Genomic DNA, 12,769 nt, shown 5'->3' with positions numbered 1-12,769 from the left:
GCCAGTCTGTGTAGACAATACTGAGCTAAATAGACTAATGGTCTGACTCAGAATATGGCAGCTTTCTATGTTCCTAACTTTGGCATCCCAGTCTCCAACCACCACCAGCACATCTTGTTTGCATGTTCTGTCAATTTCAGACTGAACTTGAGCATAAAACTAATCAACTTCCTCTTCTGCTTCATCAGCTGTTGGGGCTGATGGACTTGAAAAACTGTCATGTTAAAGAGTTGTCCACAAAATCTAATTGATATTAGTTGGTCACTGACTGCATTGTACCCAAGTACTGTCATTGCTATATCCTTCCTGACTATGAAAGCAACACTGTTCCTTTTTTGTTTTTCGTGTACTGGGTAGTAAACGGCATGATTTTCTGACTGAAAGTGTCCCATTCCAGTCCATTTTATGTCAGATGTCAATCTGTAGTCGATTCATTTCATTTCACTGTGTCAGGCTCTCCCATGTTCATGCTTCTTATGTTCAATGTTCCCATTGTAATTCTGTCTTTGCAGCTTTGGATCCCCCCCCCGCATGGCAACATCAGTCGCTAGATGTCCATAAGTTTCTTGCCTAACCGCTTTATAAACACCATCGGTACTCTTAGTACCCTTCCTCAGTAGCATGTTGAGCACCATGTGACCTGAGGGGCCCATCATCCAGCACTACATCAACAATCATTCTATCTTGTCTATCCATGTGATGTTCTTGGTAAAATACAGGAGTGGTTTACCATTGCCTTCTCCCACACAGTATGAAATGATGTGTTTGTCATTCTCACTAAAGTGACAGTCCTTTCTATATCACTGCTGCCCAATATAGGTGCCTACTTGCTTTAGCTGGGATGACCTTGGCACCTACTGGGAGTATTCCTCCCAGCGTACTTCACTCATCCCTTCCAGGAACACCCCCCCCCCCCGCCTGCCACGATGAGGTAGCATAGCAGGACTATAATACTATGTATAATATTGTAAATAACATTTTTGGGCCGGTGTGTGTGTATGTCAAGGGGAGCCACATGCCACTTAAATAAATCATTGTTCCATGGGATGGAAAAGGTTGGGAAACACTGGTTTAGTAGATCTGTATTCCATCACATACAAAAGTTTGATGTTCCAGAATGTGAGGAGAAGTACAGAATGCTGGGAAAGAGTCAGGAAGAAAGGTACATTGGTGACAGTTGGAAACTAAAGATGAAGAGAGAACTAACTGAGCAAGGCAGGGGGGGGGGGAGAAGAGAAGAAAGACAAAATGGCAGAAAGCTGAGGCAAGAGCAAACACTGGCAATAGAAGTAATTGGAACATTTTACAATTGGGTTTGGCTGTCACACAAATAGAGACAGGCTATTGACACTATTGCTATGCAATTAACTATGGCTTGGTGCTAGATTGGGTTTTTGTTGTCCATTGATTATTGGTGAGTTAATGGTTAGAGATCTAGATTATTTAGATACAGAAATATTGTACATATTCATTACATAGGAACATAGGAAGCTGCCATATTCTGAGTCAGACCATTTGGTCTATCTAGCTCAATATTGTCTACATAGACTGGCAGCTGCTTTTCAATGGTTGCAGGCAGGAATCTCTCTCAGCCCTATCTTGGAGAAGCCAGGAGGGAACTTGAAACCTTCTGCTCTTCCCAGAGCAGCTCCATCCCCTGAGGGGAATATCTTACAGTGCTCACACTTCTAGTCTCCCTTTCAAATGCAACCAGGGTGGACCCTGCTTAGTTAAGGGGACAAGTCATGCTTGCTACCACAAGACCAGCTCTCCTCTCTAAATAAAGTTGGAAATAGCAAGGAGGAAAACACAGTTGGACTGTATGGCCTAAGAAACAGAAATGAAGAAGGAGAACAACTTCTTAGTTTCTGCCAAGCCAGTGATCTCTTCATTGCTAACACATTCTTCAAACAACCAAAGTGATGCCTACAACCTGGGTGGACCCTGCTTAGCTAAGGGGACAAGTCATGCTTGTTACCACAAGACCAACTTTCCTCCCATTGAGAGTGGTTGCCAGTCTGTATCTCCCCATCCATAACGGAGATGTGTACATTACATGAATATCATTCTGTTTCTCTTGTACAGGGGATTCCTTCACTCAGTTCAGATTTGCTGAAGAAAAGGAGTGGACTACAGAAAACATTTGCCCAAAGCAGGTAATTGAGAGTAACTTGCTTTTGGAAAGATTGCTTTGTGTATTTTATTTCAGTATGTAGTCTGTTTCATCCTTGGAGTTTGGGGTGGATAGTCATTTAAGCACAACCCAATAAAACTGGTGTAGTTCACTGACTAATATTGTGATATCGTTAGAAAGTCCCTGGTTCAATTCTCACCTCAGCAAAAACTCAGTATATAGCCTTATGCAGTCACTAATATATCAGTCTCAATCTGCATCTGCAGAATGCGGATTATATTACTAATTTGCCTTATAAGGTTATTATGATGATTACTGAGATAATGTATTGCAGTGCTTTGAACAATTTAAATGCTCTGTGCAAATTTTAAGTATTATTACAACCAGGAAAATAAAATAAAATTATTATAACCCAATACAAATCTATTAGATAATTATGAATTAAAATTATTCATAATTATTTTGTCTTTAGAGATAAAAGCAAGTCCAAAAAAAATCCTCGGCTTCTGGAAAAGACTCTGATTTGGATGTTAATCAATCTAAGGCAAGGGAAGAAAGATCTTCCCAAACTGTAACCCAGTGTTCTTGAGGGCTTTGAACAGGAATCACGGTGGAAGGGCAGGTGGGGGAAGAGAGATGATATGTCAAGTGCTGTTACCTAGTTATTACCTATAAAGACCTTAATGGCTTGGGTCCAGGGTACTTAAGGGAAAGCCTTCTCTATCACAGACTCCACCTCCTACTGAGATCATTTGAGATGCTCTGTTTACAGTTGCCACTGGCTCGTTTGGGGTGATTCAAGTGATTCAAACTCAAATTGCCCTAAAAATAAAGGGCCTGATTAGAGTTGGAATCAGCCCCAATTTGAGTTCGAATAACTTGAACCTATTCAAGTAGCAAGCGCCATTTTGGAGTGCTGTATTTCCCTTGCTGATTGGTTTACTGGCACTGGCTTCCGATTGGCTTGAGATCTCCTTGCTTCTTGGTTGACGTTATCATTCAAGTCAAGTATTGTCAGGGGCAACTGTGCCCCCCATTGGCTGGAAGTAGGAAGCAGGAAAAGGGGAAGCCAAAAGAGGGAGTTTGGAAATGTATTTAAGGGGCTGCTTGGAGACAGAGAGCCATTTTGTGCCTCAAGAGAGAAGGATCAGAGGGAAACTTCAGAAGCATTGAGCAGTGACTGGTAATGGTGGACTGGTGGACTCCCAGTGAGTGGAGAGAGACAGGAAATGCTTGCCTGCCGGGCTTATCTGTCTCTCTATTTCCCCCCTCATTTTTATTTGCAGTTACTTTTATTTTCTTTCTTTTTTTAAAAAAAATTGTACGAGCCTTCACTGGGTGCTGCTTGGCCAGCCCCCAGTGGCTTTAATAACTTTCATAACTGAACCACTTCAAGCTTTGTCATGGTGACCCAGGCAATGCTTTCTGTATTCACTACACAGGTCAACAGGGGGAAGGACCCTAAACATCTTACGATGTCAGGGATGCTGCAGCACCTGCGACAGCATCACCTGGAGGTCCCTGCTGGTCCCTGCTATTCCTGCTGGCAGGAATAGACCTGATGTGTCTTCAGCGGCAAAGCATCTCTCTTGCTCCCAAGCTGTGGAAGTTTCCTGTACAGTGGGTGCAATCGATGAGCAAGTGGTCAGGTTGCACAGGGCCTCATCTCATCACCTGGGTCCTTGGGGAGATGATGGCTTTGGATGACCAGCCATTCCAAGTGGTGGAGAACACCGGCAACATCCCCTTATTCACTATTTTCAGTAGGCAGGTGGTGCCCTCCCTGTACCAGGTGTGCATAGAGGCCATGTTGGGCCTGCTGCACATAGCAGCACCTGACACCAGCATGCACTACACCGCCCATCTGTGGACCAGTCGCAGTGGGAAGCACACTTCTTTCCTGGCCCTCACTGTGTACTGGTGGGGGCAGGAGAGCAAGGGAATATATGCTGCTGGTTGTGTGGTCAGTTCCTCCCATGCAGCAAATCACAGGTGGGGTGTGATACCTGTGGAGGTGCTGGACACAGACCACACAGCATATGACCTGTCGGCAGCCATGGATTGCCAGGTTGCGGGGTGGCTGTCTGGGCAGCCAAACCTTTGCCAGGGATTCATGGTCACCGACAATGGTCCCAACTTAACAAAGGCAGCGGAGCAGGGTCAGTTTGTATCCATCCATTGTGTGGTGCACACTCTGAACCTGGTTGTGTGGGATGTACTTGGCCTTTCTGGAGTTGTGTCCAGAAGATCCATCCCTGCTGCAGGTGCTGGTAGGGATGTGCAAACAGGTTCAACATCAAAACAGTTTGGCTTGACTGTTCGAGGTCGAACTGAACCAACCCCTGTCAACAAGTTCACAAGTTTTTTTGTTTTTTTTAACCAAACTGAATGGTGGGGGGGGGGGGGCGGTTCAAGGGGGTACCAGACTGAACTGGCCCGGTCTGGTTTGGGTCCAGTTCATACTCAAACTGGAACAGACCCCTGGATGCTGGGGGCCATCCTACTGCTACTGCCACTGCTGCTCTTGTGAAGAGGTGCCGCAAGATAGCAGCTTACTTCCACCAGAGCAAAAAAGGTAGACAGATGCTCAAGCAGAGGTAGCTTGAGCTCCACCAGTCTGAACATCCAGTCGCTCAGGATGTTCCGACCCAGTGAAATTCCAGCAAGAGAAACCCCGCCTTTCTCCTGTTCTGGTGCCTGCAGGATAAAGAGGTGGCCCTGCATGCCCTGGCAAAGAGGCATATCCAACCAGGAATTAATGCCCCTTTCTGAGGTTGTCTTGGCAGTCAAGCTGTTCTTTGTTGCCATGAACAGCTTGTATGCTGAGGCAGCAATGTTGAGCCAGGCTTTTCCTGCTGCTCTTCTTAAGAAGAGAATTGGTGCGATCCAGACCTGACAACTGAGGAAACAATAGCTTTGGCAGGTCCGCTGTGGACTGGACTGTTGGATTGGCTCAGCAATCCTTTGAGTGCATTGGTAGCTCATGTTTTGTTCTGTCTATGCGACCCAAGGATGTTGGGCAAAATGGTCACCCCTGAACAGCTGCCCAGGTGTAGGGACCTCCTGGTTGCAGCAGTTAGGTAAGCAGAGGAAAGGAGACTGGGGCGCAACCAGGAAAAGCGTGTTGGAGCGCCTACTCCTAGTGCACAGTCCACCCCTAGCAGCAGTGTCACCACCTCTTCCCTGTCCATTTGTTGGGCCAAGTGAACTGGCAGTTCCGTCTCCATATTCCACCCAGTGGTTCACAGAGGGGTTCCTTGGTACCTTGCCAGCAGGCTGGGAGGATCCCACAAAGCCCTGAAGTAGTGCTGAGCAGCATGTGCTGCAGTACCTGCAAGAGCCGGTGGCAGGCCAGGAGATGGAGCTGATCCAGTTTTGGGCAATGCATTTCCAGTTCTGGCTGGACTTAGCAGTGGTTGCTGGATGGTTCCTCTCGTGCCCACCAACCAACATTTAGAGCAAGAGGGTGTTCTCTCTGGCCTGCAGCATGGTGACACACCATAGCTCACCCATGGATGCTGACATGGAGCAGCTGGTCTTCCTGAAGGCCAACCTTCCCCTGGTAGGCTGTCCAGAGCTGGTCGTGGAGGGTGTGACTCATGATCACCTCCACCCATTTCAACATCACTGACAGCTTGACCCACCCTGTCCAACCCCAAAACCAGATGTGTTACAATCTGCCTGTTAGTGCTGCTGACACATGTAAACAGGCACGCAGCCACCTGCAGAATCCTATGGGGATTTTTTTTGGGGGGGGGGGGTGTTAATTGGTGTTATAACAACATTTGCAGTAGTCCAGCCTGGAGGTTACCAGCATGTGTACCACCATTCTGAGATTGTTCATCTCAAGAAACAGACGCAGCTGGCATATCAGTCAAAGCTGATAGAAAGCACCTCTGGCCACTGTCTCAACCTGGGAGACCAGGGAGAGGTTCATATACAGAAGCACCCCCAGACTGTGTGCCTGTACCTTCCGGGGGAACGTAACCCCACCCAGAAGCTACCATCTACGGTTTCGAGTATCTGTTGTTGAGTTATTGACAACCGAACTCGGCATATGCGTTAAAAGAATGGAACACAAGGGGATAATTCCACCTATCTGCGGGTTAGTTTCCAGCTGGAAATGACCCAGAGGTCATTTCCGGTTGCCATTATGTTAAACTGAGCAATTTTGTGACTTGTTTACTTGAAACCCCCCACAAACAATAATGGGGAAATGCCCCCCAAAGGACTATTTCAAACTTCTGGGGGGCTTTGCTGGATCACTGGAGGCCCACAGAGCATGTAGGGCACTTTATTTTTCCCTTTTAAAACCTTTTCCTCTATTTGGGGGCAATTTTTGGGCCTTCAAGCACCTTATGCCTGCAATCCCATTGCCCCAATGATTCATTATTCTTGATTTCCGTATCTGTGGTAATTGTGGAGAATGGAACCCCCACAAATACTGAGATTCTCCTGTATAGTACGCTTTGAAGGGCAAGCAGAAATTGAGGGAAAATAAGCACTTTAGAAAGAACGCTAAGCTGAGAAGGGGAAAAAACCATGATTTCTTAGAAGGCTGAGAGGGGAGAGTCAATTATTATTATTATATATTTGCACAGTCAGACAGGTGTTAATGACTGGTTTGTTTTATCCAGACATCGAGTCCTTCCCAAGGACCTGGGATGGCTGAATTTTATTATCAATGTTGTTGCTGTTGTTATAGATATTGTCGCAGAATATAGGCTGTTCTCAGTAAAGTTGCTTTTTGTAATTGGCTAATTGTGATTTCTGTGGCCCCTATGGTGTTGAGGTGCTCTTCAAGGTCTTTTGGAACTGCACCCAGGGCACCAATTACCACTGGGATTATTTTGGTCTTTTTCTGCCACAGCAGGGGCGTAACTACTATTAGGCAAGGGGAGGCGGCTGCCTGGGGCCCCCCATGCCTCGAGAGGCCCCCCAGAGGCAAGTCACATGACTATATATTGTGAAGTGTGTGTGTGTATCAGCGAAGGGCCCATTTTAAAATTTTGTCTCTGGGCCCACTCCAGCCTTGTTACGCCCCTGTGCCACAGCCTTTCAATTTCAATTTGTAGATCTCTGTATTTTGTGATTTTTTCTATTTCTTTTTCTTCTATTCTGTTATCCCCTGGTATTGCTATGTCGATTATTTTGACTTGTTTTTTTCTTCTTCTCGACTACAGTTATATCTGGTGTATTGTGTGGCAGATGTTTGTCTGTTTGTAGTCGGAAGTCCCATAATATTCTTACATCTTCATTTTCAACAACTTTTTCAATTTTATGGTCCCACCAATTTTTGGCTACAGATAGCTTGTATTTTTTGCAGATGTTCCAGTGTATCATCCCTGCTACCTTGTCATGCCTTTGTTTGTAGTCAGTCTGTGCGATCTTTTTACAACAGCTGATTAGGTGGTCCACTGTTTCATCTGCTTCTTTATAAAGGCGGCACTTGCTGTTTGTTGTTGACTTTTCGACTTTTGCTCTTATTGCATTTGTTCTTAGTGCCTGTTTTTGTGCAGCCAGTATTATTATTATTATTATTATTATTATTATTATTATTATTATTAAAGTATTAAGTAGATGTGGCTATTGTTAAGGGTGGAGAGCTTCTATTGAAAGATGTTTGATGCTCGGAATTCACCTTGAAATAGGATTTATTACATAGTTCACATGGGAGTATAGTTTACTCCCATGTGAGGAGCATACATTATACATGCTGTTGATGGGAGATGTAAACCAATCATTTATTTCTTTAGTTTGCCACCTGCACACTTCTTACATTGTTTCAAATTAATAGGAACTGGACCAGCAAACTTTCAGCCAATACTTCGATTTCTATTCTCCCATATTGCATTTAGGTGAGGCTTCTGCTGGAACTGCAGAAAGAGCAAAATGTTTCATTTTCCATCTCTCATTTCTTAATGACATAAAATGCTTGACATGGTGTCATTATGCTGTGTATTTTCCCTGCCACCTCCCATCAAGCAGCACCCAGTAAGTGAGGAAGGAAAACATGCAGCGTGTATTTTGCATCACTAGACTTTTCACGGAAAGGGGAAGAGTGAAATGTGGGGCTGCTGTTTAGCGTGGTAGCTCCATTACTGCCATAATGGCTAGTTCCAGTCTTAAGTTGAACAAGACCTTACACTTGGCTGCAGCACCCTTGTGGGGAATTTCCTACACTTTGTTGTAAAATCTGCATTAAAGTCTGTGCAATAAAATGTCTTGGACATTTTCAAAATTTTATCAGTCAAGCCATGAATGAACTTGAACAGAGTTTTGAGTCAATGATTAATATTTTGTATGTATCATACACCTGCATGTCAATCAAACATTCTTTGTCACAGACTTTTGACATGTCATTTCAATAAGCTGTAGAAATTCTAATCTATTAATTTTAAAAGCTGATTTCTCTTTATGAGAATACATTTGCTATAAACTAAATGCTGTTACATTACATTCTGTTTAAGCTTACTACTAGCTTCAAATCAGTGCTGATGGTGATGATTGAATTTTTAATGGTACAGACAAGGAGCTCTATGAAGTTCATACTATGGTTGGTTCATTAGAAGAAACATCAGCATAGTTTCAGTTTTGAGATAGCTTTTCTTCCATTCAAAATAATTCATCCATCTCATTGGCTTCTGTGCTGGCTATCTACTTCTTATCTTTCAGAGAATTCTAAGAAATCTAATTTCTGTAATTGTGGCAAAGGTGGTCAAGGTGTGGTGTCTGAATTCCCTTGTCTGATTACACTATTAATCTCTTGTTAAAGTGTGCTGTCGAGTCGGTGTTGACTCCTGGCGACCACTGAGCCCTGTGGTTGTCTTTGGTAGAATACAGGAGGGGTTTACCATTGCCTCCTTCCACGCAGTATGAGATGATGCCTTTCAGCATCTTCCTATATCGCTGCTGCCCAATATAGGTGTTTCCCATAGTCTGGGAAACATTCCAGCAGGGATTCGAACCGGCAACCTCTCGCTTGTTAATCAAGTCATTTCCCTGCTGAGTCATTAGGTGGCTAGTCTCTTGTTAGTAGATGGATAATCTATTTCAGAGCCTTGCTTATGCTCCAGTCTGTACATGGAGCTCTTGTGAACCAAGGCTTCCCAGTTCATTGCAGGTGAAGTAGTTGACATACAGCTTTTTTGCAATTATAGAAATGAATATGGGTCCCTTTAGAGGAAAGTATTTGTGCGATCATTATTAATACAGATTTAATTTAGTTTGCTGTTGGTTTTTTAAAAATTATTATTATTGTCTTTCAGTTGTCTGGGCTATATGTTGACTGCCAGTCCTTGGTCCAGGCACTTGAAGAGCTCCCTCTGCATCTCAAACTGAATGTGGCTGCTGAACTGGTGCAGGTAACATGCAAGCTACTTGTAAATATCTTGAACCTTATTTTAAATTTGAGATGCCTCAAGTTCTTTTAATGAAATTGGCACATCTTGTAAGATACAGTGTGTGTGTGTGTGTGTGTGTGTGTGTGTGGTGGGGGGAGGGTCTCTACATGCCATGTGCATCTCAGTCAAGCGCAGGATCCCCTAAGAGTTCCATTACCAATTTTGTTTCCGATTTCCTCCCTCCTCTTTCCTTTGGAGCAACATAACAGAGAAAACAGAAAATGTTGGGGGGAAATGAAGTGTGTGTATGTGCTCTCTCTCTCTCTCCTCTCTCTCTCCCCCCATGTTTACTGCTCTGGGTAGGAATCATAGCATATATACCATCTAGCTATATGCAGTGGATCTGGTTCATCACCAGAGCTGCCAATCAGACACACATAAAATGGTTGGTTGTGCTCAGGGTTTAGAGCATTTAGGTAACAAAGTAACAACAAAGTACATTCTGCAAGTGATAAAAAACAAAATATTCAGGTGGAGGCAAGAGAGCTAATGAGACTTGTGAGTTAAGCCTAGCTGCTGGCTAAGATTACAATTTATCACAAGCTAGAAAAATCAATCTGCACTAGAAAGGAAAGGGTACATAACTCCTAAAACAGTTTTGTTCTCCTGTGGGACTTCTTAAAATGACTCAGACACTGACATTGCTCACTTTTTTCTTGCTCCAGCTCAAAGTCATTCCTGTGAATGCAGTGGAGAATTTTGTATTAGTTTTGCAAGTAAAGTGCCAGGACTGGATGTAATTCTTTTTCCTGCTGTTAATCGTGCTAAGGCCGTGGTTGGCTTTATGGTACATTCTGTCCTGTAATGAAATAAGAAGATTCTCCTGCAGTGCATGATTAGAGACAGCAGGTTAATGAATTGCAGATTGTGGGGCTCTAAGTTTGCTTCCTTTTTCTTTTCACCACTGAAATGAGTATTGTGCTGGCTTGGTTGTCCCAAAGTTGATAATATTTTAGCAATCAGCAAGCCAAAATCTTGATTATTTAGAAGGGTGAATACTTCTCAAAAAATTAAAACATAGATTAATTTGGGGAAAAGAAATCTGTCATTAATATTTTTTACAGTCTACAGGTACGTCCCTCAGTGAAGAAAGGTAGGTTGGCTCAATTGGTTTGCCATGCCTGACTTCAAGTGTGTTTTTTAAATACGCTCCATAAGAGCATTGCCAGAAAATTCCAATAGTGTAAATAATCATGACTTCTAAAAAGCGACATTGTAGTAGATGAAAGAAATCAAGTTTTCTTATCATGTTCAAATAATGTGATATTTTCTATGATAAATTATTCAGTTTTTATCATTGACATATACCTTCATTCAGCATGCATTTCATTTGAATCCTGCACAAGTTTTATATATATTAAATAATTGCTTTTTTCACATTTAAAGAAAATTTCCCTTAGGAGTAATTGAGAACTGTTTTGCCAGCATTCACCATTGTACTTTGTTCTTTTCTGATGGTTCTAGGATGCAACGCCTGTTGCACTCCCCCAGATTAAATCGAAAAGTAAGGATGCTTCCAAGAGGAGTGCTCCATTACAGCAGCATGTCGGGCAAAGCATTGGGGTATCAAGCTGTTGCCCTGCTACAGACTCTGCGGCAGCTGCCCACTTAATGCTACCTAATAAAGGTGGATGTGGAATTATTTCTTCAGAGATACCCCAGAAAACACTTTCAGTTACCCAGCAAGAAACAGATCATTTGGATGAAGACCTTGACCTGCTCCTGAAGCTGGACAACCCTGTTAATCCTGAAAAAAATGTTTCATTGGAAACAATATCCCATGATACAGCATCTGGGGAAGATCTGAAAATGCCTTATGAAGAAAATGGTGAGAATTGGTTTTTCCTGTCTCCTTAATTTGATTTTTTTCCAGCTGAGTTCTAGTTTATAATATCAAATAGAAACTTGCCCAACTGTCCTTATCTCCACATTCATTGCAGTGCATGGCAATGATGTAAACTCTGCACTTCAGTCAGTTCTAGTATCTCCCTCCCTATGAGATCATCTTTTTTTTTTTAGTATACAGGTGGACCTTGTTGTTGTTGGAGGGACCACTGGAAGGGACCACTGGAAGAGAAATTAGAGGGACCACTGGAAGGGACAGGGAATAAATAAAATAAAAGCCTATGTCACAATAATAAAGACCAAATAAATGTACTGGTCTTTTAAGTAGTCACTTTACTGTTCACTTTTGCATGGTAGTATTAAATCTGTCTAATCTCAAGCAAAAAGCATTTAAGAAAAACAGAGCTGATAACCCAGGGGAACCAGACTGATATATTTCTAAAAGTGAGCTTTCAGTGCTTTTTGCCAACAATGACCAAATACTGTGTCAACTGTATTTCTAGCTGAAAATCCCAACCATTTTACTCACATGGTTCTGAGATGCATATAATCAATCCAAAGATCCATGTTAAATGCTTGGGTTCCTACATACATTCATTCTCTTTAATATGCACTTTTTGTGTATTTTCTGTGACTCCAGACTGCTTACTTTGGATTCCATGTTCCATTAATACATATAGTGAAGTCGTTGTTACGACAATCCCTACCTGGTTTCAAATCCAGACTAAAAGTGAGGCAAGAGGATGCGTGCATGCCTCATACTTCACTGCCCATTGTGTGCACTGTTGTGAGTGGCGGCTGTAGAATCCCAACTCCAGTGAACTCAGGGAAAGGAGCCCTGCTGCATTGCAGCAGGCTGCATCTCTGCTGCCCGTGCAGTGTCCTGTTGGATGCATGAGGACTTCCGATCCCATGCCGGACAACCAGCACCTTGCTGATCGTGTGGGCATGCGAGTGGCAGAAGTTCATGTGGGGGAAGGTAGGTACGATCCTGCCTTCTCCCAGCCTACCTCAGCCCCAGTGGTCATGAGAACTACTTCACTATGTTATAGTACTTGAATTTGCCAGATTTGGTTGGTTTTAAATGCCTTGAATCATTTTTGGATTTTGCACCACTATCAGTTGCATTTACAAATGGTGAGATTGAGGGTGAACTCATACTCTGAATCAGACCACTGTATAAATGAAACCAGGAATCAGCAGTCTGAAATCCCAGGAAAGACACCAAAAAATGCATATAAAAGTGTTTGAATTGAGTGGTGCTTTGAACCTCTGATAGGTTACCTTTTTTCCTAGGTTCAAATGTGTCAAAATAACATCACCCATTTAGCCTAGTCTCCTGTGCATTATTACTATTTTAAAAAATCAGACTAATGGAATTAATTTA

General features: G+C 43.1%; 1 protein-coding gene across 3 annotated transcripts in view; it reads left to right on the top strand.

Moving 5' to 3' along the window:
* AVEN (apoptosis and caspase activation inhibitor) overlaps positions 1 to 12,769 on the top strand; it is a 241,714-nt gene that overhangs the window by 227,294 nt on the left and 1,651 nt on the right. For all 3 annotated transcript variants that reach the window (XM_053280536.1, XM_053280529.1, XM_053280547.1), the window contains exons 3-5: positions 2,086 to 2,156; positions 9,403 to 9,498; positions 11,002 to 11,365. In XM_053280536.1, the coding sequence (XP_053136511.1) occupies positions 2,086 to 2,156; positions 9,403 to 9,498; positions 11,002 to 11,365 (531 nt within the window). The remainder of the gene's footprint in view (positions 1 to 2,085; positions 2,157 to 9,402; positions 9,499 to 11,001; positions 11,366 to 12,769) is intronic.

This window comes from Hemicordylus capensis, chromosome 1 (assembly GCF_027244095.1).
Source record: "Hemicordylus capensis ecotype Gifberg chromosome 1, rHemCap1.1.pri, whole genome shotgun sequence".
Lineage (NCBI taxonomy): Eukaryota > Metazoa > Chordata > Lepidosauria > Squamata > Cordylidae > Hemicordylus > Hemicordylus capensis.
This window is presented reverse-complemented; position numbering and strand designations above follow the sequence as displayed.